Source organism: Cydia amplana, chromosome 21 (assembly GCF_948474715.1).
Source record: "Cydia amplana chromosome 21, ilCydAmpl1.1, whole genome shotgun sequence".
Lineage (NCBI taxonomy): Eukaryota > Metazoa > Arthropoda > Insecta > Lepidoptera > Tortricidae > Cydia > Cydia amplana.
The window spans coordinates 1,904,509-1,931,756 of record NC_086089.1 but is presented as its reverse complement, the minus strand read 5'-3'; the positions used below and the strand labels follow the sequence as shown (position 1 = coordinate 1,931,756).

The 27,248-nt window shown below is 40.8% G+C and overlaps 1 protein-coding gene across 1 annotated transcript; it reads left to right on the top strand.

Annotated features, from left to right (window-relative positions):
• The first annotated feature begins 186 nt into the window (after positions 1 to 186).
• LOC134658018 (5-oxoprolinase) lies at positions 187 to 27,177 on the top strand. The gene is made up of 30 exons (XM_063513615.1): positions 187 to 275; positions 816 to 990; positions 1,180 to 1,371; positions 1,816 to 2,107; positions 2,456 to 2,657; positions 4,179 to 4,276; positions 4,935 to 5,042; positions 6,286 to 6,438; positions 6,926 to 7,065; positions 7,146 to 7,213; positions 8,051 to 8,184; positions 8,597 to 8,748; positions 9,344 to 9,489; positions 10,116 to 10,200; positions 10,347 to 10,403; positions 10,808 to 10,940; positions 11,861 to 12,005; positions 12,397 to 12,544; positions 14,742 to 14,854; positions 17,442 to 17,617; positions 17,997 to 18,094; positions 18,602 to 18,712; positions 19,394 to 19,527; positions 20,458 to 20,569; positions 21,087 to 21,218; positions 21,663 to 21,755; positions 23,618 to 23,753; positions 24,758 to 24,865; positions 26,012 to 26,109; positions 27,031 to 27,177. The coding sequence occupies exons 2-30, from the start codon at positions 826 to 828 to the stop codon at positions 27,175 to 27,177; spliced, it is 3,876 nt and encodes a 1,291-aa protein (XP_063369685.1). The 5' UTR covers positions 187 to 275; positions 816 to 825.
• Positions 27,178 to 27,248: the final 71 nt, after the last annotated feature.

Genomic DNA, 27,248 nt, shown 5'->3' with positions numbered 1-27,248 from the left:
AATGGTTCAGAATAAGTAGTTTAGGATTGCATTTATTATTCAATAAAATAGATAAATGACTAATAGATATGCATTAAAAGACCATATCATATTTTTAATAAGTAATTTAAGAACAATTTTGAATTGATGAAAAACATACAATATTTTTATTAAATCTGAACACAGTCCTAGTCTTATCAGTAATGTCACTGTCAGTCAGCAAAACAACCTCGAAGTTTATCAAAAGTAAACATAACATTTATTTAGTTTTAAGCTTAAAGTGAAGAAGTCTGTACGTAAGTAACGGCATTCTTTTCTTTATACAATAATTCATTGTCCCAGTATAAAGAAGAAGTATGTTAATAATGATTCGTCTTTTAAGAATCTTAGTTTATTTTTCCTTGCTCATTTGTGCAAATTGTGCACCTAGTATGTTAAACATTTAACTCTTTGTGAATAGTATTAAAGTTGTATTTCGTGTAGCACAAGAACTAATAAGATAATTTTGAAACCCAGACAATATTGGTTTTCATCTCGTATCTCTACGGTGAAGAAACATAAATTATTGCCGTATTCAATTTAGATATTGAAGTACAAATAGGTATTTGTTAGAAGGTGAATAGTTGTCAATTGTTTCATTATCTTTAACTTGTTACCATGTACTTAAATAGTTTTTCTTGAAGGCATTCTTATGCTGTGTCACGTTTTTCACGTATGTTAAATCCCATTAGATTTACTATTTTATAGCTAGTTTACTATTATGCTTACTTATTTATTTCATATATATGTAGGTACTAAATTTAAGAATTATGACTGATTAATAGTTTTGCTTCTAGATTATATACAATGAGTCCCCCGGGCTTTCAGTTTGCCATTGATAGAGGTGGCACATTTACGGATGTGTTTGCCCGATGCCCCGACGGCAAAGTGCGGGTAATGAAACTTCTGTCTGTGGACCCACAAAACTATGATGATGCCCCAAGGGAGGCTATTAGAAGGATTCTTCAGGAGGTCTGTAAATAATGTTTCAGTTGAGCTGTAGTTTTAATCTATCTATCTATATCTATATAGCCTTTTATTCCGATCCTTAGGTACAACAGCTTAATAAGCTGATTTTATTATCTTTAGTAGTTTTATTATGAGCCTAGTTATCTGTCCAGTATAGGTACAGTATTTAACTTTTTTCTCTTTCCGCTAAAGGAAACTGGTAATGCGCTAGACAAAGACGGCAAGGTGAACACCTCCGTCATAGAGTCCATCCGGATGGGCACTACGGTGGCCACAAACGCGCTGCTGGAGCGCAAGGGCGCCAAGATGGCGCTGGTCATCAACAAGGGCTTTAAGGACCTGCTGCTCATTGGTAACCAGGCCAGGCCTAACATTTTCCAATTGGTAAGTTTTGTGACTTTTACCACATTACCCTTTGAACGCTACGCCTATCGTGGTCAACCTTGGCAGAATGAACAAACGTTATTGGGCTGTAGCCGCGCGAGTCAGTTGACGTCTTTGGTGGTCAAAGTGTAAAGTCCCGAAATGGCCAAAAAGTTTAAAAAACTGCAACGTGATTGATTATGCATAGATGAGAGCGAGAGTTAGACGAGGATGCATAGATTTTTTAAATCATAACCCTTTCTGTTGACTATCCCATAGTTGGGTAATAACTAGCATTGCAGCCAAGGTTCAGATGCTAAAGTCGAAGTCGCCGAACAACAATAAAATCACGCATTCCGTTTCGTTACGCTCCTTAATTTTAATTGGCTACCAGTAAACTGCCGATTAGATATTTCCTCTTAACATTCTATATCTAAACTATATAAAGCCAAACTGTTCCACCAGGATATAAAACGTCCCGAGGTCCTCTACTCCGACGTCATCGAAGTGGACTGTCGCATCATCCCCGCCATGGATGACCGCTGCCAGCTCGGAGACCTCAAGAGCAAATGGCGCCCAGTCACCGGCATCACGGGGGAGAAGATGCTGGTCATGCAGGAGTTAGACGAGGACGCAGTTAGGCGGGATCTGATGAGGCTGAGGGAGAAGGGGATAGAGAGCGTGGCTGTGGTGCTGGCGCATAGTTACACGTATCATGAGCATGAGATTAGGATTGGGAAGATTGCTGAGGAGATTGGTGAGTTTCATTTAAGAATATTTTTCGATTCAGTTCAGTTCAGTTCAACAGTTTTAAGTTATCACTACATAGTATAAAACAAAGTCTCTTCCCGCTGTCTGTCTGTATGCTTAGATCTTTAAAACTACGCAACGGATTTTGATGCGGTTTTTTTTATTATATAGTAATTCACGAGGAAGGTTTATGTATAATTTGGTAACCCGTGCAAAGCCAGGGCGGGTCGCTAGTACATAATAATAAAAAAATCTAAGGGTTTCCTCTATTATTAACAGAAGCATTATGCTTACAATGCTGTTACAGTTACCAGGTGGCCATGAATTCTAAGTGTATCCCCACTATCCCCCACAGGGTTCCCTCTCGTCTCTCTCTCGCACGCGGTGACCGCTATGGTGCGTCTCGCTCCGCGCGGCTACACGGCCGCGGCCGACGCGTACCTCACGCCGCACATACAACGCTACCTGCGCGGCTTCGCCCGTGGCTTCAAGGACGAGTTGAAAGGCACCAATGTACTCTTCATGCAGAGCGACGGCGGACTCACGCCTATGGACTTGTGTGTATCTGTCGCCAATGAACCTAGTTCACGAGGTCCTAAATGAACCATCCATGGTATAATAATATACTCCGCCTGGTACTCTCTTCCGAGATTCGCGAATGACCTAACTGGCACTTGCCTACGTCATCATGCTGTTTACAGGTTCTCAAACTTTAAAATGTGGGAGAATTTTAACCAATGGTGAAAATTATTTTAACGGCATTAATTTTAAGTTATTCATGTAGAAACATAGTAAAATAAAACAAATCTATACTGCACTTTTCACTCCTACTCTTACAGTTCCGAATAGAGCAGCCAACCATTTTCGTAACAAAACATTAATTACCAAGCTTACGACGTGAAAAGTTTGGAAAACACTGCGACTGCTGACACTGAGCGAGAAGGAAATAACAATTAACACGCGTTCGACAAGGATGACGGTCAGGGACAAAATGGCGGATTGTCAAATGTGACAGCGCTATCCTGTGTTGCCAGTAGTCTAAACAGAATTACCCGAACGTCTGAAATTTCTTTCGTGAATCGGAAGATATTGCTAACGAATAATTAAAAATGACGTGTTATTGTTGAATTTAAGATAAAATACATATAAATGAAAATTATAAAATTATAAAGAAATATTTTAACTTATTAACCATAGATATAATGCACCCATGTAACATGTTATGTTGAAATAAAGTGGCAATGTTATTGTGACGTAGGCAAGTGACACTCTGGGAAGAGAAGACCATGTTTTATTAGACCATGGAACCATCTTAACTCGGCATTATCAGACCTGATGGTGCATAACACGTTGATGATGTTTTGTCATGTCAAGGCATGTTTAACAACTTGACACCCGCCACTGGTACTGTTCAGTCAGCAGCAGAAGTTGCTAAGCGGGCCAGGTGTTCAAAATGATCTTGACGCGACTTTATTGTTAAGAGCGTGTCAAGGTAATTTTGAACACCTCGCCCGCTTAGCAACTTCTGCTGCTGACTGTTCATTGATTTGACAAGTTGCGAGCTATTTAAATAACTCTAGGTCTAGGTATTACAAATTCTAAATCAAATTCTATCTGGCCTGATAGTAAAATTGTATGTAGGTACATATATTAAAGCCATTAGTTTACTTTGTGATAACTACATTATGATGATGTCATTTTCAAACTACGTTTGCGATTTAATTTGCTAAAGGCAGATTTCATTGTTTTGTGTACCTACCTATGTAAATAAAACTTTGCTATCGAGTTGTAATGTAAATAAAATCTTCAATACGTATTCATTTAACATTTTGGTGGAAGTTAGTACCGGCAATTTCAAAGGAGATGGCTAATTAGCTAAGTGACATATTCTATTTGAAACTCAATGTAATGGCTGATGAAACGCCAAATCATTTAGGTTGTAGCTACCGCGAACACCGAAGAACAGCATAACATAATCTGGTATTGACACGTTAGTACTAATAACACAACACTTATGGATCTTATGTCATGGCAATAAGGTTGGAAATTCTCAAATGTATCTACAATTGTATTAATAGGTTCAACGGATCACGAGCAATACTGTCCGGCCCTGCTGGCGGGGTGGTTGGGTATGCCATGACGTCATACCAGAAGGAGACAGGACTCCCAGTTATAGGTAATGGAACTATTAATGCACAATGTCCATTGGACATGTCCAACTGGACCATGGTCCAGTTGGTTCTAGTACAGTCAAGTGTAAAAATATGGGTGCACAAATCATCTCGACACTATGTCCCATAGCTCTTATGTCAGCGAATTAAGATATGAACATATTTTTGAGTAAATCGTCTACACCTCTAATTTTACACATGACTGTACATTCAGCACCAGAAGTTGCTAAGCAGGCCAGGTGTTCAAAATGATCTTGACGCGACTTAATTGTTAAGACAATAAGTGCGTGTCAAGGTAATTTTGAACACCTCGCCCGCTTAGCAACTTTTGCTGCTGACTGTTTACATACGGTCACCTAGAATAATATATTTATCTTTCAAAACGAATCGTGTAAAAATAACTGATATCTTGTTATTTGTGGAGACATATTAGCGTGCTACCCAAGTGCCTGTGCCATCTAGTGGTCTATATCGAAAACTTAAACATGACATTGACATTTCGCGCCAATAAACTGGGTTTCCGTGCTGCCCTCTACAGTTCACGCACGCTTCCTATTGCGCATATTATGCCATTGGGCCTTATTTACCGCTTTTAAAATTTCAAAGGAGGAGTTCATGTGTTCAGATGTGGCTATTTGTGGTCCTAATGGTGGTATGTGTTAGGTTTCGACATGGGTGGCACGTCGACGGACGTGTCGCGGTACGCGGGCGCGCTGGAGCATGTCCACGAGGCCACTACGGCTGGTGTCACCATCCAGGCACCTCAACTAGGTGAGTTTAACTACTAAGAAGAAGAAGACATACTAAGATGGAATTGAAGTTGTTGTTGTTTATATTTTTTCTCAAAAATGGACGGCAAAGTCGACGTTGCCGGTTAAAAAATAGGTCGCGAAGTGCGTAGTTTATGGTCATTCAAAAAATTAAAAAGTTAAAAACATTGCAGTCTCGATTTCGGGACTGCAATGTCGCATACAAATTCCATTATTTAACGAGTTCCAAACTTTTTAAAACTTTAAATGGCCGTATCAAATGAAGGCATAGGTCCCTTAAACAGCCAAACAGATGATCAGCACTTATTATTATAAAGCCTATAACAGACTATCGCACCGCACCGCGACCTTGGAGCGTCGCACCCATAAGTGAGAGCGAGAAACAGATATCTCTTTCTCCCTCTCACTTATGGGTGAAACAGATATCTCTTTCTCGCTCTCACTTATGGGTGCGACGCTCCAAGGTCGCGGTGCGGTGCGATAGTCTGTTACAGGCTTAATGTTGGTACCGCGACTATTTAGGTGTCTCAAATAGGTTGGCGTATTTTGAGCAGAAAAATACACTTCTTTTTTTTTTAAAGGCGGCAAGCAAATTTTTTTAATGTACTATTTCATTTCTCATGCTCTGAAAGAGGGTCATTGTTGTTCTAAAAGGTGTGCAGAATGTGATACGTTTCTGCACTAGAGCATTTAACTTTCAAAGTAGGTTTTTTTTTTATTTTTTTTTAAGATAAACAATTGAAATTTGGTTTTAAATGGATTTGTTATACAATTTCCATTCTGATTTTTAACTCCTCGTTCCATAAATAACGATTCTTCTACCTAATTAATTGTTAATTGAAAATACCATCGAGAAACAGTATAAAAATGTATACTCAGTCATGTTTTTTAAAATGACATTCATTTTACTTTCCTCGTATTCGAATTGAAAAGTAGAGTGTTTAAGTGTGTGAAAGGCATCATTTCAGCCGCGGACTATTGGCGCTCACCTTTCACTTTCACCCCTTGGTCAACATTCTACCATTGTGTGTAACTTATCAGTTATTGTTGCAATCTTTTGCTTATTCTATTTTTTAATATTAATTAATTAATATAAGCCTTTTTTCTAACAAAATATTATACTAACATTTAAGTTACTACACACTAGGTACTTAAAATATCATATACTATATAGGTGAGGTACCCATTTTTGGGCAAAGGCCTCCTCCAAACCCTTCCAATGATCTCTGTCTATTTTGTACCAGACATAAACACAGTGGCGGCCGGCGGCGGGTCCATGCTGACGTTCCGCTCAGGGCTGCTCGCCGCCGGCCCGGAGTCCGCCTCCGCCCACCCCGGCCCCGCCTGCTACAGGAAGTGCGGCCCGCTCACCGTCACCGACGCCAACCTGCTTCTGGGTAAGAAACCTGCTTCCTCTGTCTACATTTTCACCGGTGGGTACTGGCCTGTTCATCAGCTCGCCAATTTCGTCGGCCTTTGCTGGCTACGTTTATTCTAACCCACTGTTGGCCTTTCAAACTTTTTCAAGTGAAAACTTCTTTAGCGGCGCTGTGCACTTTTTGAGGTGGGGAAAAAATGTTAAACTCGCGACAGGTCACGTGGCCGACAGATTCAGCAGATTGAAAATTCGTAAGACGGACACGTGACCTGATCGAAAAACTGTTACAATGTCATTGAGTTTTCACTTCTGCCGGCACTCCCGGAGTGCAACCCGTTGTTTTTTTTCTAGAAATACAATTACTCAATTACCTTATACTTTTAAAACTCAAATCAGGATTGGTCCTCTCAAAATCTCAAGACCCATGGGTACTTTTACCTTTCCTTTAAGATATTTCACCACGACTTTTTTTACAGGCACTTGTGATATCTACCCTATATTTTTAGGTCGCCTGCTACCCGAATATTTCCCGAAAATCTTTGGTCCGAATGAGAACGAGCCTTTAGACAAGGAAGCAACGATCACAGCTTTCAAAAAGATGACAGACGAAATCAACAGTTTCCTGAAAGCAGATGGCGGAAAAGAGGTAGGAGATTTTCTATTAAAACTGTTAGTTTATAACTGGAATTACTTCTATTTGTTTTAATCAACGATTCAAATTTTTAGATGACCATGGAAGAAGTAGCTATGGGATTCCTGAATGTCGCCAATGAAGCAATGTGCAGACCTATAAAGTAAGTTTATCTATATTCTATTCTATAGCACTTTTACACTTTTTGCTATTGACATTATCATTTTTGGTGGCACTATCCATACGACATGTAGAATTTCGTCCTCATTTTGCAATTTAAACCATCGTCTGTTAGAAAACAACTTCATTTAGGGCTAGAAAAAGCCGCAGCGTTTGCAAAGGAAATTTTTCTGAAACCGCATTATAATGCTCGATCATTCATTCCATTTAGGTATTCTGGGGTGCAAATGCAACATGCTGAGGTGAGACCCATTCGTGGCACTTTATCCTTTTATGTTTCTCTGTTATTTAAAATTTTCTATTTTGTGTTTGTGCTCATGAATAAAATCATTTCTATTCTATTCTATTCATATGTGGTGGATTAATAGGCTACATGACTAATTTTTTTTTATGGTATCAATCGATCGGTTTTGTTTTTAGGATCAAATGTCTATATGGGACCCATTGCATTAAAGTAACACAAAAGTCAGAAATTGTAGTCAAAGTCCGACAGTCGCACTTCACTCGCGAAACGCCCTATACAAAACGGCCAGAGGCCGTGGCGCCATCGCCCTTCTTTTAGTATGGACAAAACAAGAAAATTGCGTTTTTGTCGGTGAAATATTGCGTTTATGTATATAGTTGCTATACAATTTTTTTTTTGTATGAAATGTAAGGAATCGAATGGTACCCTTACTTTTATCGTTTTTGAAAGTTAAAAAAAACTTAAATTTTGAAACTTTCAGGTCCTGTAATTTTGTAATTTTTCAATATTTTGTTATAAAATTCAACATCAGTCATCATCCCTATTGGTCAGCTATTGACTGTTAGTCGTTTGCAGCGCGCTGACGACGGCCCGCGGGCACGACGCGGCGCGGCACGCGCTGGCGTGCTTCGGCGGCGCGGGCGGCCAGCACGCCTGCGCCGTGGCGCGCACGCTCGGCGTCACCACTGTACTACTGCACAAGTACGCAGGTCAGTCGATAACGCCGGAAACAACTGTATCAATAGAAGTCTGAAGGCCGCACCAATCTTCGTTTTCCCAATCCAAATATAATCAAATCTCTCAATCTCGAAATCTGTAAATCTGACATTATATAATAAATATTTAATTCCCGTTCAAAAAAAAATGGCCAATCATCAAAAAAAAAATATAATCAATTAATCCAGGTTTCATGATTCATTTGAAGACATGTCATATTTCCAAGTCAAAGTTAATTTGAACCTTGAATCTGATCGCTAAGGTTGAAATTCTATCGGGGCGTATGTGGTTGATAAATCGGACTATGCTTGGAAAAGGGTTTATCAAATCCTGAAGTGGCCAAGTTAGCCCAACTTACCTCCTTGCTTAGCCCAACTTGCTAAGCCCAAATGTTGTGAATTGCAGGAATCCTATCGGCTTACGGCATGGCGTTAGCACACGTCGTACATGAAGCGCAACAGCCGAGCGGCTGTGTGTACGCACCCAATAACTTTCAAGACATCGACCGACAGTTGGACGTACTCGCAGCTATGTGCAGAGACAAGCTGAGGAAACAGGTATGCCCGCTGTCTAAGAAAGCCGTCTTTATAAGGTCACGAATTCACGAATCATGCTGGCTCTACCCAAACCCACGTTCTCTTTTTCATATGCGTTGTCTATCGCTCTTAATGGAAAATAAGTTTTTGACAAAAAAATCATTTTTGGTACAAGCTTTTATCGCTGACTGTACTTTTCTTACGACAGACAACTAATACTCATCGAGACAATTCTAAAAACCCCTAACACAATTAGGTTGCGTTGTTTCATCACAGAGTTCCTATGGCCACCTCCTGTCTCCATCATCAGATCAGCTCGATGGTACCATAATATTGCATTGTCACCCGACTTACATGTGTATGCAAAATTTCAGCTCAATCGGAAACCGGAAAGTGGATCAAATTTAACTTGCAAGATTTGATTACAGACTGACAGACAACGGGACAGGTGAAAGTAAATAAAAGCTTGTAAAATAACCATTCCCGTTTCGACAACCTTGTGAGTGTGTGATGATTTTTTTCTGCTTATAGACCTCGGCTTCGACTCGGTATGTATATTATTCGGAAGAGTACATACAAATAACGAAAACTGATGCAATACTTTCCTTTTTGTCAGGGTTTTTCGGACGCGCGCATCCAAACGGAGCCCTACCTGCACCTGCGCTACGTCGGGACAGACTGCGCGCTCATGGTGCCCCCTGTGCCGGCCACCAGCAAGCCTGCCACACAACATGGCGACTATTACACCGCGTTCGTCACTAGGTACTTCTGCTACAAAATGCTGTATACAACACTACTTAACATGTGCCCCATTACATTACATTAGTTTGAGATGCAAAATAAGTTTTTGGCAAAAAATTAATTTTTGGTACACGCTTTTGTCGCTGACTGTACTTTTCTTACGACAGACAACTAATACTCATCGAGACAATTAAACCCCTAACACAATTAGGTTGCGTTGTTTCATCACAGAGTTCCTATGGCCACCTCCTGTCTCCATCATCAGATCAGCTCGATGGTACCATAATATTGCATTGTCACCCGACTTACATGTGTGTGCAAAATTTCAGCTCAATCGGAAACCGGGAAGTGGATCAAATTTAACTTGCAAGATTCCATTACATAGTTACATACAGGTCGACCTAATAAAAGCGTGTTAATATAGTAATACTCTATACCATACCGGAAGGTTTCATCGTTTCAAGCCCGTCGTTACATGGCGACCTTGCCAGCTGCGGGATGTTCTAGTAGAAGATATATTTGGAAATACTTTGTATTGATACTGTCAAATTATAGTAAATACCATGGGAGCTACTACTCGAAACATCGTGTCTTGCATAGGTATATTTGTGTTTAAAGTTACTGTATGTGAGTTTTGTGATATACAGGTACCAGACTGAGTTCGGGTTCACACTAGCCGACAGAGACGTCATAGTGGATGACATTAGAGTTAGAGGCATTGGTTTGAGTGAGGTAAGACAACATGAATATTAAGACAGTGTAAATATACAAAGAAACGGGTGTACTTCCTATAAATAGTTTGTGAGCCAGATTTTCGCTGGATAGACTTTAGAACGTGTTTCTTCATACATGTTTATTAAGCAGTTTTTCATTCGTAGGTTGCAGAAGAAACAGCGCCACCCAGCGGAAAGGGGACTACACCGGTACCGGAAAAGGTTGGTGAAATATGTGAAAAAAGATGGTTAATCTATGAAAAGCTGTCACTTAAGATCGGTTTTCCTAGGATAGCGGTGCCGTCATATAGCGGCCGTCTCCATACTAAATAATACGGCTAAATATGGATGTCGTAGTACATATTTGTATGGAGACGGCCGCTATATGACGGCACCGCTATCGGAGGAAACCAAAGCTTTAGACGTCTCGTCACCGTATTGTCAAAACTGAAATTGAACTTTATGCATGTGCACGTAGGTCTACGTTGCTCTGTGGTATGTGACCGATTAATCCGTCTTTGGGGTTGGACCTGCGGTGATGATATATCCGTCATTGGCGTCCAAAAGGTTAATTATTCGGTCTGGTCATTTTAGTATTTCTTCTGCTGATTGTATCACGTTTTTAGACGGTGAAGGTGTACTTCGAAGGCGGGTACCGGGACACGGCCGTGTACCTCCTGGACAAGCTGCGCCCGGAGCAGGAAGTGCCCGGGCCTGCGATCATCATGGACGGCCTGTCCACTGTACTTGTAGAGCCTGGTAAGGACACACAACTTGCATTTACTCGTGCGCAACGAATTCATAATAATATCATCTAATAGAGAAGATAGGTGCTCACAATAACGCGTATTTTGTCCGCTTCACATCCTTTGTATCATCGACATGTGGAAAGACACACTGATTAGCAAAAAATATTTAATTTTAATACTTTGCTTAGTTTCGCCGCTGCAGACAGGGAAGTAAAAGCTGAAAGCTTCTCATTCCTCGGCCTAAGGTTTCATTTCATTTCATTTATTTAACATTAAAAGTCATGTGCATTACAGAAGATGTTAGTAGAATGTAGTCAGTACATGACACCCGGGTAGGGCGCATAATGTTAGTACTTATGAGGTACCCAATTTCCTACCTAGGTTGCTGGTTGGTTGTTGGTTTTTTTCCTAGGTTGCTGTCCAAAGCGGGTTTTCGGACGGCCGTTCTTTAATTGCCGACTGGTCCTTTGACTGGTAGGGTGTTTACACTTTGTCCATAGCGGCTGTTTTTGTAATTTGTGTAAACGGCATACATTTATTTATTTATTTATTTATTTATTTATTTACATAAGGAGATCCAACAGCTAACTAAATGACAATGGAATCTTAAATAGATATATAGAGCCAATTACAGGAACTCACAAATAGATATGTAATAAAAACATATACTTAAGTAACACGCATCACATACACACACACACACACACACATTGCAAACATGAAAGAGATAAGACTCAATCCAAAACTAAACAGAACTAACAACATTCACTTACATAAACCAAACCTACTACCGGTGACAGGACACCAATATTGTAAAAACTACGAACAAAATAAGGATTGGATACTACATATACAAAGCACTCGCTTACAAGATAAATACAAAATGCCTAATTGAAACACATTTCCGTCAAATTTATTTCCTCATTGCAGACTGCCGCGCGGAGATAACGAAGCTCGGTGACATCAAGATAACCATCGGGTCCGGGCAGCCGAAGCGGATAACCACAGCCCTAGAGCCCATACAGCTCAGCATCTTCTCGCACCGGTTCATGTCCATCGCCGAGCAGATGGGCAGGTTAATGTGGCTAAATTCACAGTCAAAAAACAGATGACAGTGGCTTCGATTTCGTTTGATTATAGGTTTTCCCAGGGAATTTAGCACCCGACGAGATACAATACGAGTCAGTGTCGTAAATTTAATGATGAGGTTCACACCTTAAGCCTCCTAACCCTGGTCCAGAGCGGGTTGCACCACGGTATAGAAAGATAGATAGAATACTCTTTATTGGCACACCTCAGTAAAAAGATACAAAAGAAAAGAACAATTGATTAAATGTAGAGACAGACAGGTAGGTGAGGATATCTTAGAGCCAGAAAAATATTGTAAAATACACTTTTTCACCCCGTTTCGATGTCTTTTGATTTGGAGTTTTCAAATCTTTTTATATGAATAATCTTTTTGGCAGAGTACTGCAAAGGACCTCAATCTCCGTGAACATAAAGGAGCGCCTGGACTTCTCGTGCGCGCTGTTCGGGCCGGACGGCGGGCTGGTCTCCAACGCGCCGCACATACCCGTGCACCTGGGCGCCATGCAGGACACCGTGCAGTACCAGGTACCGCCGTTCACATCACAGAACATATTAAAGAGGTTAGAATGGCTATCGCGCGCAGTTAGTATCGGAACCGGTGTCGCCGCTCGTTCCTCTCGACATTTACTAACATTTACTAACGGTAGTAAAAACTTGTGTGCGTGGTGAATGGATACGCCTCCTTTAGACAGATTTGATGTCTGGCTTCTTAATCTGAACGTTATTGTGGCGCAAAAAGGCATTTTTCGGTCAGCGCGGGCGAGTAGCAGGCGAGCGTTTGCTCAAAACCGGCGGCGACACGTACCCTGCTCGCACCGCCATTCTAACTTGTTCTGTGGTTCACATCTCTAAACGGATTACCTATTCTAAATTCAAATGTGCCTTCTAGAGTCTGTGCGGAAAGAGAAGAGTCGTGGGATTTGAGGGCGCGCCAGTGCTATTTTATGGTTTTTGCTATGCTGACAACACTGGTCACGTGATTATAGTACGACACTAGAGGTCATGATACTTGAATCCCTTTTGTTCCGGTTTTTTGCCACGGCTTTCTAAACGGAGCCTTGTGGGTTGTCGGCTCGTCAACTCAATCCTCTAATTTAGCGCAGGCACTAGTTTTCGTTTTAAAACACACTCTTGTTTTTATGTCTCTGATACTAAAAAGTGACAGTGCGATTGACAAAACTGCTAAAACTAGTTAAGAATCTGCCCAATACAACTGTCATTTTAGTACCAAACAAGATAGAGTCTCATTTATGTACTGCCTAATCTGTGCAGTCCAACAGTTATTTTAATACAAAACCGGGTAGATCGGGTAGAAATTGGGCAATAGAACTGTAATTTTACTATCTGGGATATAAAAATAGAGCATAAGTAGGTAGGTAGGCCTTATTGGGGTATGTCCGGTTTTCTCATCTCACGATATTTTACTTCGCCGAAAAGTCACTGCTAAATATGAAATATAATTTCGTAACCACAAACTTTCGTAACTAACAGAACCTAGTAAACGAACTTACAAATAAAGAAATATTTTATTACAAAACGTTTTATTCTTTGTAATCGAAGTCTGAATTAAAATGTCACTTGTGTTTGAGCTAGCTTCGGTCTTTTATTCGAGATACCGTAGGTACTTTTACTCAATCCTGAAAAAAAAAATACATATAAATATGCATAAAATGGCAAGCATCAAGACTATTTGCCAGTTATTTTAAAAATCATGAATGACCTGCATATTTATAAAAATGAATATATTTTCAATGAATATACTTACTGATTATGTACCGGAGACAAGTTACTTAGGCGGCTTATTAAATAGGTAATTATTGAATATTAAATATAACATCAATACCCGTGAATAGCGGAAACACGTTCCGCGAATTTTTGTAAGTCGATAGTCGGCTTTTAGCCGATTCTTCCCGCTGACAAAACCGAACAATGTTAAATATAATTTTCTTTGTGGCTTTATATACGGTTTTATCGTGTTTTGAAAATATTTTATACATAAAACTTGCGGTTTTTGTTAATAAAAATATACAATGACAGAAGTTTGTTTACTTTTTACAAGATAGGTGTCATAGGTTTGATTGCCATATAAAATTGAAAATGTTAGTTCCCGTTTCTGCCACGACTCTTCTCTTTCCGCACAGACTCTACTTACAAAATTGATGCTTAGCGTAATCTTATATACAGGCAACAAAGAAGTTGCTAAGCGGGCGAGGTGTTTAAAATTATCTTGACCATATGGTGGAAAGATTTACTGGCCATGGATGAGGTCTTGATGGCTCAGATGGCAGAGCACTGGAATATCGATCCAGAGGCCGTGAGTTCATGTCTCACCCAAGACAGTAGTTTTTCCACTTTTAAATTTATTAGCATCGTTCGCAGACGTTTCTGCTTGTTAAAAAATAAAACCGTAGTCAAGTTAAACATTTTCAAGTTCTGCTTGTTTGTAATCGCTGTTGGTAAATTGACAAATATACTAAACAATTTGGTTAAGGTTTAGGTATATTATGTACAGTGGGCCAAGAAAGTGGTCTACCACCCTACGGTTGAGGTTCGTTTAAACGTCATGAGACAACAAGGTCGACACACGTACGTCAACTGTACGTCATTGTCAACCTTAGCGATCGTCAGATCTCGCAGAAACTTTTGTCAAAACTGGTAGACCACTTTCTTGGCCGACTGTACGCCTGCAAGGGCGTTTCCTCTAACGCTTCGAGTTTTTCAGATGAAGGTCCGCGGTGATTCCTTGAAGCCGGGCGACGTATTGCTCGCCAACCATCCCAAGGCGGGGGGATCACATCTACCGGACCTTACCGTCATTACTCCGGTTTTCCACCAGTGAGTGTTAGAGACACACATTAGCGTCTCCCGAGAGTCTACTCTATGACTGCTGCTCGACGCAACGTCGGCGCAACTGCGCAGCGACACCATTTTCCATAGCGCTGTCGAGACGCCGACGCTCAAAAGACGCTAGTGTGGGGTCTCTCTTAAGGATCGACCACACCGGAACTTGACGCAGCGTATACGCAGTGACTTGCGTGCGTCTGTGCATACACTTTGTTGATGATGTTGTAGATATAAATCGAAGCCAAAAAATTGCATCATCACTACATAGTATAAAACAAAGCCGCTTTCCGCTGTCTGTATGTCCCTATGCATGCCTAATAGATCTTTAAAACTACGCAACGGTTTTATTTAATAGATAGAGTGATTCAAGAGGAAGGTTTATGTATAATTTGTTAACCCGTGCAAAGCCGGGGTCAATAATATAAGCCCTCTATGCAGAGATGTGACTTATTTGAAATACTTGTATTTAAAATGCAAATACAAAATGCAAAATACCTATTTTGTATTTTGTATTTAAATACCTTTTGAAGAAAACTATTTTGTATTTTATTTGAAATAGTTTTTGGGACCTATTTTCTATTTTCAAAATACAAAATACTTTATAGTAGGTATAGCCTGACCAGTAATATATGATAATTGTCAAGAGGGCGCTGTTATTCTCATGTATAGGGTGACAATTCAGTGTAGTATGAAAAAATTAGTTCCAGTGAAATTCCGCAACATGGCGCACCCTCAATAGATCCTGGTTCACCTATAATGTAGGTAGGAGTTACAATCTACTCTGATGTTACAATCCTGGCAACTCTCTCATTCTTTTAACATGGAACTGTTGAATCTGTTTAGTAACGTCGCACATGATCACAAGCGTAGCGAGTGGTTAAAAAAGTGGAGTCTTGGGTGTTGCGAGGGTTTCAAGGTACGAGAGGAGAACAAACTTTTCTGCCCTGATGAAACACAAACGAGACGTTTCCATCACACTAACGAGAGGCATTATACTAGCTGTAAAACATTACAAATCTAAATTAATGCTTTTAAAAATTGTCCGTTATAAACCATCATCCATCCATCTTTCCGGTTAATATGAGCAAACAACTAGAAATTTGCACTTTAGATAGAGGACTGATTGACACACTGTTTTCAAAGAATAAAGAGAGTCTTTTCAATACGGATATTCTGAGTAGGTAATACTTTTTAATTCAGACTAGGTATTCACTATTCAGAGTACCTTTTATCGCAAAGTATTTGTATTTTTAAAAAGTATTTTGAAAATACCTATTTCGTATTTTGTATTTTAAATACAAATTCAAAAACTATTTTGTATTTTGCATTTGAAATAGTATATCAAAGAAGTATTTGTATTTTGTATTTAAATACTTTTTATAAAGTATTTTTCACATCTCTGCCTCTATGTCTAAGATCTACTAAAGAAACCATTCTCACTCACCCCTTAGGGCCCATTTAGACGGCGAACCCGCATGCGATTTGAGTTACATTGCTGACTGTTGGTTACGTCCAATTTAACCGACCGATCAAAACCCGCAATGTAATGAAACTCGCATGTGTCATGATTTATTTATGTTTACATTAAAGATAGCAGTTGAATAATAATTTTAATGTGGCAATATTATTGCGTTACCCCGATTAATACAGGGGTAGTTGGGAAAATAACATTATACTACTGGCAACACGGTAGGTGGTGGGGACACGTGGCCAGTTGGACAGGCTCGTGCAGTTCGTTCACTTGGATCGAGGCAGTCAAAGAAGACACATCGTGAAGGGTTGGTCAGATCAGAGTACCTGCAAGTACCTCCATTGTTAGGGTTCCGTAGCCAAATGGCAAAAAACGGAACCCTTATAGATTCGTCATGTCTGTCTGTCTGTCTGTCCGTCCGTATGTCACAGCCACTTTTCTCCGAAACTATAAGAACTATACTGTTGAAACTTGGTAAGTAGATGTATTATGTGAACCGCATTAAGATTTTCACACAAAAATAGAAAAAAAACAATAAATTTTTGGGGTTTCCCATACTTCGAACTGAAACTCAAAAATTTTTTTTTCATCAAACCCATACGTGTGGGGTATCTATGGATAGGTCTTCAAAAATGATATTGAGGTTTCTAATATCATTTTTTTCTAAACTGAATAGTTTGCGCGAGAGACACTTCCAAAGTGGTAAAATGTGTCCCCCCCCTCCCTGTAACTTCTAAAATAAGAGAATGATAAAACTAAAAAAAAATATATGATGTACATTACCATGTAAACTTCTACCGAAAATTGGTTTGAACGAGATCTAAAGTCTATTTTTTTATTCCGTAGACTGAAATGACAGTTAATTGTATGAACATGAAATGTCATTTCATACTATTAACTGTCATTTCAGTCTACCGAATAAAAAAATAGACTTTAGTAAGTAGTTTTTTTTTATACGTCATAAATCGCCTAAATACGGAACCCTTCATGGGCGAGTCCGACTCGCACTTGGCCGCTTTTTTGTATTGTTAATAGTAGAGTAACCATACTAGAAGAACCATCATACATGCGAGTTCTCGCATCGTCTAACTGTGCCCTTATCCACAGCGGTCGTGGCCGCCCGATATTCTTTGTGGCGTCCCGCGGCCACCACGCCGACATAGGCGGACTCACCCCGGGCTCCATGCCGCCGCACTCCGTGTCTCTTAAACAAGAGGGGGCCGCTTTCAAGTCGTTCCTGCTGGTCGATGGAGGGAAGTTCAACGAGAAGGAGCTCACAGAAGGTTAGGCCTTATTGCTGTAACATTAGAGATCAATATCATTTGACATTTTTATTTATTTTATTAATTAACATTATTAATTAATTTGTAATTTAATGCTCGAATTTTTATTATAATTTATGCAAGCCGTTATTATCTATTATATTTTGATTTAATTTCATTTCTTTTTAATTTCAATTAATTTATTTATATTTTGCTACAAAATGACAATATCCCGAACATAGTGGCCGACTCGGGACCTTCAAGTCAGTTTTACTCGAGGATAAATGGGAAAGTATTTGCATCCCTTTTATTTCACGGTTCGCGCAAGAAATAATCAATCAATAGCTATTCTTTTTGCCGCCCCGTGGACAGCTACCTAAGGTTTAGTGTAATGTTTCAGAGCTGATGAAGCCGGGCGAGGAAGAGGGTTGCTCGGGCACGCGGAACCTGGCCGATAACCTGTCCGACCTGAAGGCGCAGGTCGCCGCCAACCAACGGGTAACTACACATCATCTAATGGGGTTGGCAACTGTCAAAGGTTTGCACAAATGGCGCCATCATAGTTTGCCACTTTTTCTACGAGATTTGGCTTAAAGGGCTGGCATCCAGGGCATTAAAAAACAAAAATTTGACACAATTCTGGGGATTGACAGGGCAAGCTATGATGGCGCCATCTGCTAAATACTTCGACCGGCCAACCCCATTCTCAATTAATTTGAAACAGTTCACGTTGTAGGGGCCTGTACCAGTCAAAGCGTTTACTCTTTCTAAAAAGTTGTAACGACGTTTTACTATGATATGAATAAGGTAACGCACCTTGAGTTTTTGTTTATTTATTTGTTAATGTGTTTCTGTATTTGATATCATGAAGGTTCTCTAGAGTGCCACAAAGGAGCAGACTTCTTTGCTTCGCGCTGTGGGGTAAAAACAAATTAGAACTGAAATCTGTATGATTCAGAATCGAGGTTCTGCAGCTGTCTGTACCAATGAATATTACTTACCCAGGGCATCCAGCTAGTCGGCGAGCTGATAGGCCACTACGGGCTGGACGTGGTGCAGGCATACATGGCGCACATACAGAAGAACGCAGAGATCGCCGTCCGGGACATGCTCAAGGTAACTTGGACTTTATCGTTACAGGTGTAGGGTTGAAATTTGATTACTGCAACTTTTTAATATGAAAAAAATCCTTGTGACGTAAAACCTTGGTTGTGTCGTTCACAAACTAGAGTTTATACTATAATGTTGATAGTCAGGTTTGAGTCGATCGTCGTTAACCTTTTGGACGCCAATGACCGATATATGACCGTAGTTATGCAGAAAACGACCAACTCAATTTTTTTATCAATGCAGAAAGCGATCAAAGCCACTGAGTTAGGGTGTAAGTCACTTTGACAAAAATAAAAAGTTGGTCGCTTTCTACAGAACTACGGTCATATACGCACCGCAGGTCCAACGCCAAAGACATATTAATCGGTCATAGACCACAGAGCAACATAGACCTAGGTGCATATGCATAAAGTTCAATTTCAGTTTTGACACTTCGGTGACGTGGCGTCTGAAAGACAGCTTTTGTGTTTGATACGGCGTCGAAAAGGTTAATTTTTATTGTTATTTAAGTATTGCATGAGCTGAAGACTACTAATAGCCAAAAAAGCTTCCTCATTTCACTATCCCAATAAGGGCCACGTTTTCTCAGTTAAAATAAGGAATAAATGGAATAATGTCCCACGTCCACACAAACTTATCTATCATCCGGGAGAAGACTAGAAATATTATGCTTAAATGACATTTCAGGAAATAGCGCACAAGACGTTCGCAAGTACAGGATCAACCGTATTAAAGGCGGTCGAGTACCTGGACAACGGTACACCTATAGCGCTCAGCGTCACCATAGACAAGGACACGGGCACGGCGCTCTGCGATTTCACGTGAGTGCTGATGCGTATGAAAACTAATAAAACACAAAGAATTTGATATCCATGCACACGTCATGACGTGATGTAGTTTAAGTCACTTTCAGACGCCGCGCGTTAGCAAAAGACGAGCCAGTGACGTAGCTAGGCGTGGGCGAATGGGGCCTTCGCTCACCGCTTTGCACTTAGGGGGGCCTCGCAAAGCCAACCTTTTTATTACCTTGGGTAACACATTGAAAAGGGCCTCGCAGATGTGGTTTTCGCCCACGGCTAGATCGGTTCACGCTACGCCACTGAGACGAATGTTATGCCCGCGCCAGGGGGGTGTCACTCCGCAGTTTAGGTACATTTGGCAGGCGCGCCCATCGGACAGGCGTATGGCAGTGGGCTGCCGCTCGGCGCGCACGATAGTCGTGTCACGTGGCGCTCGCGCAAAATTGAAAATACACAATGGCTTCGAAACTTACTTCCGTGAGAATCAGACATACTATCTCCGGATAAAAAATGTATGTTTACATAATCAAAGCTTGTAATTCCTACATATTTATCTTAAAAATAATAAATCGGTGGGTATAAAGTCTATTTTTTTATTCGGTAGACTAAAATGACATTTCATAGTATGAACATCATGTGTCATTTCATACTATGAAATATCATTTTAGTCTACCGAATAAAAAAATAGACCTTAGGTATAAAAACTTGTTAAGTGATAACCCCGTGCCGACACTCACTGCTCGGTCATAAAACTGCGGCGCGGAAAGGAGATTCACGGTTCGTGCGCGGTTATAAGTTTCAATTTTGCTTGCAGGCAACGATATAGGTGTAATTTTATACCTAAATCTGACTTTTGTGAAGGAGTGAATTTTCTGTACGGTAGTACTATTAGTTATTCTGTGCCCGCGCGATATGTGCGACTGTCTAGTTGGACCTGATTGTGTGTTGCAGGGGCACCGGCGTGGAAGTATGGGGCAACCTGAACTCGCCGCGCGCTATCACGCTTTCAGCGCTCATCTACTGTCTGCGTTGCATGGTGGGACACGACGTGCCGCTCAACCAGGTACGCTTTAAATTATGTATCAATTAACCTTGCTTCTGAAATATTCCATTTTGCTGAGATAATATTGTTCCTTATAAAAAGTTTTTGGCAAAAATTTCATTTTTGGTATACAAGCTTTTATCGCTGACTGTACTTTTCTTACGACAGACTAGAATACTCATCGAGACAAATTCTAAAAACCCCTAACACAATTAGGTTGCGTTGTTTCATCACAGAGTTCCTATGGCCACCTCCTGTCTCCGTCATCAGATCAGCTCGATGGTACCATAATATTGCATTGTCACCCGACTTACATGTGTATGCAAAATGTCAGCTCAATCGGAAACCGGGAAGTGGATCAAATTTAACTTGCAAGATTCCATTACATAGTTACATACAGGTCGACCTAATAAAAGCGTGTTAAAATAGCTAGAATCACGAGCCGCTGATGTCAGTCCTGTCCGATTAATACTTGGACTGGGAAGTTACTGGGAATAAAATTATGGTACTGGGAAATTTAACTTAACGTTGTTGACAGGGTTGCCTGAACCCGGTGCGGGTGATAATCCCCCCGGGGTCCATTCTGGACCCGTCAGAGGGCGCGGCGGTCGTGGGCGGCAATGTGCTCACCTCGCAGCGCATCGTCGACGTCGTACTCAAGGCTTTCCAGGTAAACTGACACCAAGCATCTTCTTTTGGGTTTTGAGTCGAAATTTGGAAAAGGTAATATAGATTCAAAATTTCAAAAGACGCTGCCAGTTTTATCTATCTATCTAATACCTTTAAACGAGCAATTCTTGCATATGTATTTATTTATATATTTATATGTATATATATTTCGGGGATCTCGGGAACGGCTCTAACGATTTCGATGAAATTTGCTATATGGGGGTTTTCGGGGGCGAAAAATCGATCTAGCTAAGTTTTATCTCTGGAGAAACGCGCATTTTGGAATTTTTATATGTTTTCCGAGCAAAGCTCGGTCTCCCAGATATTGTCTTATAATATGAGTGAAATCTCTCCAACTTTTTGTGAGAATCGCTTGGTAGTGACGACAGAAAGAAAAATCCCAAGTAAACGCGTCTGTTAGTAGTATACAACATGTATGTTTCAGGTGTGCGCCGCGTCTCAGGGCTGCATGAATAATCTAACGCTGGGCGAAGACGACTGGGGATATTACGAGACCGTGGCGGGCGGCAGCGGGGCGGTAACTTGGATACCTTTTTAGGGTTCCGTAGCCAAATGGCAAAAAACGGAACCCTTATAGATTCGTCATGTCTGTCTGTCTGTCTGTCCGTCCGTATGTCACAGCCACTTTTCTCCGAAACTATAAGAACTATACTGTTGAAACTTGTTAAGTAGATGTATTCTGTGAACCGCATTAAGATTTTCACACAAAAATAGAAAAAAAACAATAAATTTTTGGGGTTCCCTATACTTCGAACTGAAACTCATAAATTTTTTTTTCATCAAACCCATACGTGGGGTATCTATGGATAGGTCTTCAAAAATGATATTGAGGTTTCTAATATCATTTTTTTCTAAACTGAATAGTTTGCGCGAGAGACACTTCCAAAGTGGTAAAATGTGTCCCCCCCCCCTGTAACTTCTAAAATAAGAGAATGATAAAACTAAAAAAAATATATGATTTACATTACCATGTAAACTTCCACCAAAAATTGGTTTGAACGAGATCTAGTAAGTAGTTTTTTTTTATACGTCATAAATCGCCTAAATACGGAACCCTTCATGGGCGAGTCCGACTCGCACTTGGCCGCTTTTTTAATTTACTCTTGGTTCCCGAAGCGGTATATAGAGGGTAGTGGATTAAGGGCCAGTTGCACCGACCAAAATTGACGGACTGTAGCGATTTCCCGTAGTATAAAATTTTGCGAACGTGATTACCTAATGTGACCATTTTAGTAGATTACAATTTGGTGCCCGATACCAGGATATTTAACTCGTACCTACAAACTTGGTACTAATTATACAGAAGCACAGAATAAATAATAGTACTAGGTACAGAAGATTCACTCTCTAACAAAACGCCCCTATTACGACAGATATGACCGCTAGGCCACCAAGCGCGAGCAGGCGTCCGATCCGTAGCGGTGCGCGGCAACTACTATGGCTAGACACCAAAATTGGTGTGGGCCGCATGTACTTGTAGCGACGCGACGAAATAGCGGAGTGAACCACGCCTGACAGAAGTTACAATATACTCATGCCAATTTTTGTAAGAAATGTGTTGTTGTGTAAGTTTGTTGCCTGACAGTATTATGGCGCGGCAGCCCCAACATCATTCTGAGCGTGTTTATGGAGCGCGAAAACGGCCCCATGCTCAGCCGTTGGCAGAGACTGCATGCAGTCATCGCCTAGTTTTTAATTTTAGTTAGTCTATTTTTATGTCATACTAAAGCTTTGGATTCCTCCGAAAACGGTGCCGTCATATGACGGCCGTCATATAGCGGCAGCAAAAGACGGCCGTCTTTACGGTGGCGACATGTGGAAAGTACCACGGCGTCAAAACACACCGTCATCCACCAAGGTTAAAGCGGCAAATTTGAAAAATGTAGGCGCGATGGGATAACGTCCCATAGAAAATTTGAATTTCGCGCCTTTTCCTACTGACAAGATTTGCTTGATCATCTATAATTTACTTGGAGGATGAAATATCATCAGAAGAGGAAAATAATCGTAGTACGGAATTATTTATTCAAATCTCGTGTCATTTATTCAAAATGGCGTCACCGCTATCTAATAAAACGTTCACGAAACTATCGACAAGGTCATGACGGCCGTCATCTTACGTTACGTTGACAATCAACGTAACGTAACGCCGTCTAGGAAACCGCGCCATCTTGTTTACATAGACAACGTTCTAGTGACGTCAGTCAACGCTACATAGCGGCCGTAATATGACGGCACCGTTTTCGGAGGAATCCAAAGCTTAACACTAGTAATAAGATTTTAATTTTAACGTTCACTAACCATGTATGGACCTTTAGTCTGAAATAAATGATTTTTAATTATTTATTATTATAATAGTTTTGAGTTGTTCCTGCTCAGGGTCCAGGCTGGCACGGGTCCGGCGGCGTGCACACACACATGACCAACACGCGCATCACGGACGTGGAGATCGTGGAGCGGCGCTACCCCATGCTCGTGGCAGAATTCTCGCTGCGGCCCCACTCGGGAGGCCGAGGTATAGTTTGTAGCTTTCTAGTAGACCCCGAAGGCTTATCCTATTGTTCAGTAAAACCGCACGTGCTACTTACCTGCAAAAAAGGGTCCTAATTATTCTATTTGGCACCTGAGCGCGGGCTAGTCCAACGCTCAAAAAACCAGTGTAGGTGCGCTCTCCGATAACGCGCCTCTGTTACGCATCTCGATGACACATTCTAGACTGGTTCTGTAGCGTTCGACTCGCCGGCACTCAGTTACCGAAGTACCGATTTTTTATGCAGGTGGTTGTGGCACGTGGCACGAGCGGTTTTTCTTAACAATAGACAATAGGATTAGCCTTCGGGATCTATTAGAAAGCTACAAACTATAACAAGCTATACCTGTCATAAGCATAGATATTGGGATCTATGGGACCTACCTGTAAATTATTAACATAAAATGTTAAAAGACTAATTATTTCTTGTTGTTATTCTGTCCGGTCAGCTAAGAGACAATAGCAGCATAGTTTGTTAGAAGACATTGTACACCACCTTCTTCTGACACGCTTGGTAGACGACCATCAATGGAAAGAGTTTATAAGTATCACAAAAAAGCGTGTTTGGTGAATTTAAATGCCTAAAAGTTTTAAAGAGTGACAATGAAACTCTGAAGCAAAGATTTGATAGATTTTTACGGTGAATCAACTTTTTCTTATCACTCGTTGCCATGGTTACGTTCTCCTGGGTCACTCTTTAAAACCTGATTTTTAGGCATTTAAATTCACTAAACACGCTAGCACCTAGCATTGATTTTATTTAGACATAGAAAAGTTTTATTCAACATCACATGAAGTTGCAGAGTTAACAGATAGTGTAACACATTTTTACAGATAAACCTTAAATTTAAACCTTAACCTTAATACCTTGGACCTTGTTTTAATTTAACCTTATTTGTCAAAGAAACAAACTGTTATCCTACATGCGACTTTTCTTTTCTGATCTGACTTCCACAGTGTGTGTGTGTCTAATACGTGTCTATGTGCAGGACGCTGGCGCGGCGGTGACGGCACTCGCCGCGCGCTGGTGTTCCGGCGGCCGGTGCGGCTCTCCGTGCTCACCGAGCGCCGCGCCTTCCAGCCCTACGGCATGAACGGTACACCTGTTATACCTGGGCCATTTTATTTAAAGTTGTCCCCTACACTTTTTTTTAAAATTTGTCAATTTATAATTATGTTATTTCTACTCGGAATCACGAGCTCTTTCTATCCTAATAGGAGAAAAAAAGAGTCCCAAGGTTTTTTTCCCATTCCGTTACCATTTTTTTATAAACTTTGTATGGCGGTTTCGGAATGGAAAGATCGAAAAATGTATGGAAATCTTGGGACACTTTTTTTCTCCTATTAGGATCAAAAGAGCTCATGATTCCCAAAAAATCCCAATTTTGAAAAAAAAATGTAGGGGACAACTTTAAATAAAATGGCCCACCAACGTACACCCCATACTTTCGATCAGTTCCAGACACATTTTGGATGCTTACTCATACCTTTCCATCCATCGATATGTGTCGTCGATATAGGTATTCGACGTGTATTTATTCAGCATTCCCAAGTAACTCTTTATTTGTTCTACGTTTATAGGGAATATGCGTGAACTATTATTATTATTTATTCAGGTAATTACAACACAATATCTAAACTTAATTACAAAAGTATCGGTAAACCAGTAAGGTTTGTCTCGATACTCCATCCGCGGTAGATTTTATACAACAATAGAATATCTTTTAACTTAAGAAACTACTTACATTCATAACATGCTCAACTTAATCTATCATTTAAATTACAACAACCGACACCACTGCACTGAGCGCTAAATAAATAACATTTTTCCTTATCCTATTGTTCTGCCGACCGGCCGCTCTGGCCGGACCGGACTGCACTCGCCTGGGCACAGGATGCTCCAATTTTGTTTGAGTGTTTAATTATCTTATTACGTACCTATAGTTAATTAATAACCCTACCCCCTAACTGTTAGGGGACAACGCAGGAATGTGTTTATTAGCGTGAAGTGTCCAGATATTAAGAGACCAACGAGGAGTTTTGGCCGAAGGGTGTCAAGTTTCGGCGGTTCTGCGGCAGGTTCCCTGACACTGCGGGGTTGCGTAATGCATCGCAAGCATAATGTGATTTTTAGTTTTTAGTTATGTTACAAGAACGCGCACACTTCCTACCTATATTAAATATACATACCTAGTACTTAGCATAATGTTACAGTACTGTATTCTCTGTTTTGCATACTGCAGGCGGTGAGCCGGGTGAGCGAGGCTTGAATTTGCTTCAGCGAGTGGACGGCCGGGTCATCAACCTAGGAGCGAAAGCCTCCGTCGAAGCGTACCCAGGGGTAAATGTTCACTTTATTTTTTATATGAGCCATTTTCGGGCAAACAGTACCAATTCATCAGTAGATCTACCTGATACTTAGAGCCTCATACTAATTTGTCGCGAACATAGAATACTGTAAAAAAATCCGGCCAAGTGCGAGTCGGACTCGCGCACGGAGGGTTCCGCACCATCAACAAAAAATAAAGCAAAACAAGCAAAAAAACGGTCACCCATCCAAGTACTGACCCCGCCCGACGTTGCTTAACTTCGGTCAAAAATCACGTTTGTTGTATGGGAGCCCCACTTAAATTTTTATTTTATTCTGTTTTTAGTATTTGTTGTTATAGCGGCAACAGAAATACATCATCTGTGAAAATGTCAACTATCTAGCTATCACGGTTTGTGAGATACAGCCTGGTGACAGACGGACGGACGGACAGCGGAGTCTTAGTAATAGGGTCCCGTTTTTACCCTTTGGGTACGGAACCCTAAAAAGGATCTTTCTCAACGCCTATTTAACAACATTTTTGAGTTGTTCGGTATGACCTGGACATTTACTTAACCTTATGGAGTACGGCTATGCTAAAACACATTCGAGATCGCAGACTAAGGGCTCATTTACACGATACGAGAACTCGCATGCGAGTTTCATTACATTGCGGTTTTTGATCGGTCGGTTGAATTGGACGTAACCAACAGTCCGCAATGTAACTAAAATCACATGCGAGTTCGCGCGCCGTCTAAATCAGCCCCAAGGGTCGGTTGCACCAAACTGTTTCTCTTCTTTAAAGAGTTCGCTAAATTTTATTGTATGGAAAGTTTCATAGTAAACCGCCGCGCCAGGTGACGTTGGTCAGTCTGTCAAGTTCGGATGGTGCAACTGGCACTAAAAATTTGACATCTTTTTAATTATTCCTATTGATATTTACATATATTTCAGGATAAGTACATAATGAACTCTCCTGCCGGGGGCGGCTACGGGCAGCCTTCGGATTCGCCTCCCGCCGACTCCGGCGCCGAACAACGCAGCGGCTTTCTCGAGCGCGGCAGCGTCTACGAGTACAGGAGCGCACAAGAATCTGTCTAAAGTTTTCACTTGTATTGTAAAGATCCGCAAAGTTCTTAGTTCTTACAATATTCTATGGGGAAAGAAATTTG

Excerpts from the sequence above, each read along its gene's own strand:
- LOC134658018 (XM_063513615.1), top strand. The coding sequence starts at position 826 with ATGAGTCCCCCGGGCTTTCAGTTTGCCATTGATAGAGGTGGCACATTT. Across the intron at positions 8,185-8,596 it reads ACTACTGCACAAGTACGCAG|GAATCCTATCGGCTTACGGC; the intron begins GTCAGTCGATAA and ends TGTGAATTGCAG. Across the intron at positions 23,754-24,757 it reads GCCCCACTCGGGAGGCCGAG|GACGCTGGCGCGGCGGTGAC; the intron begins GTATAGTTTGTA and ends GTCTATGTGCAG.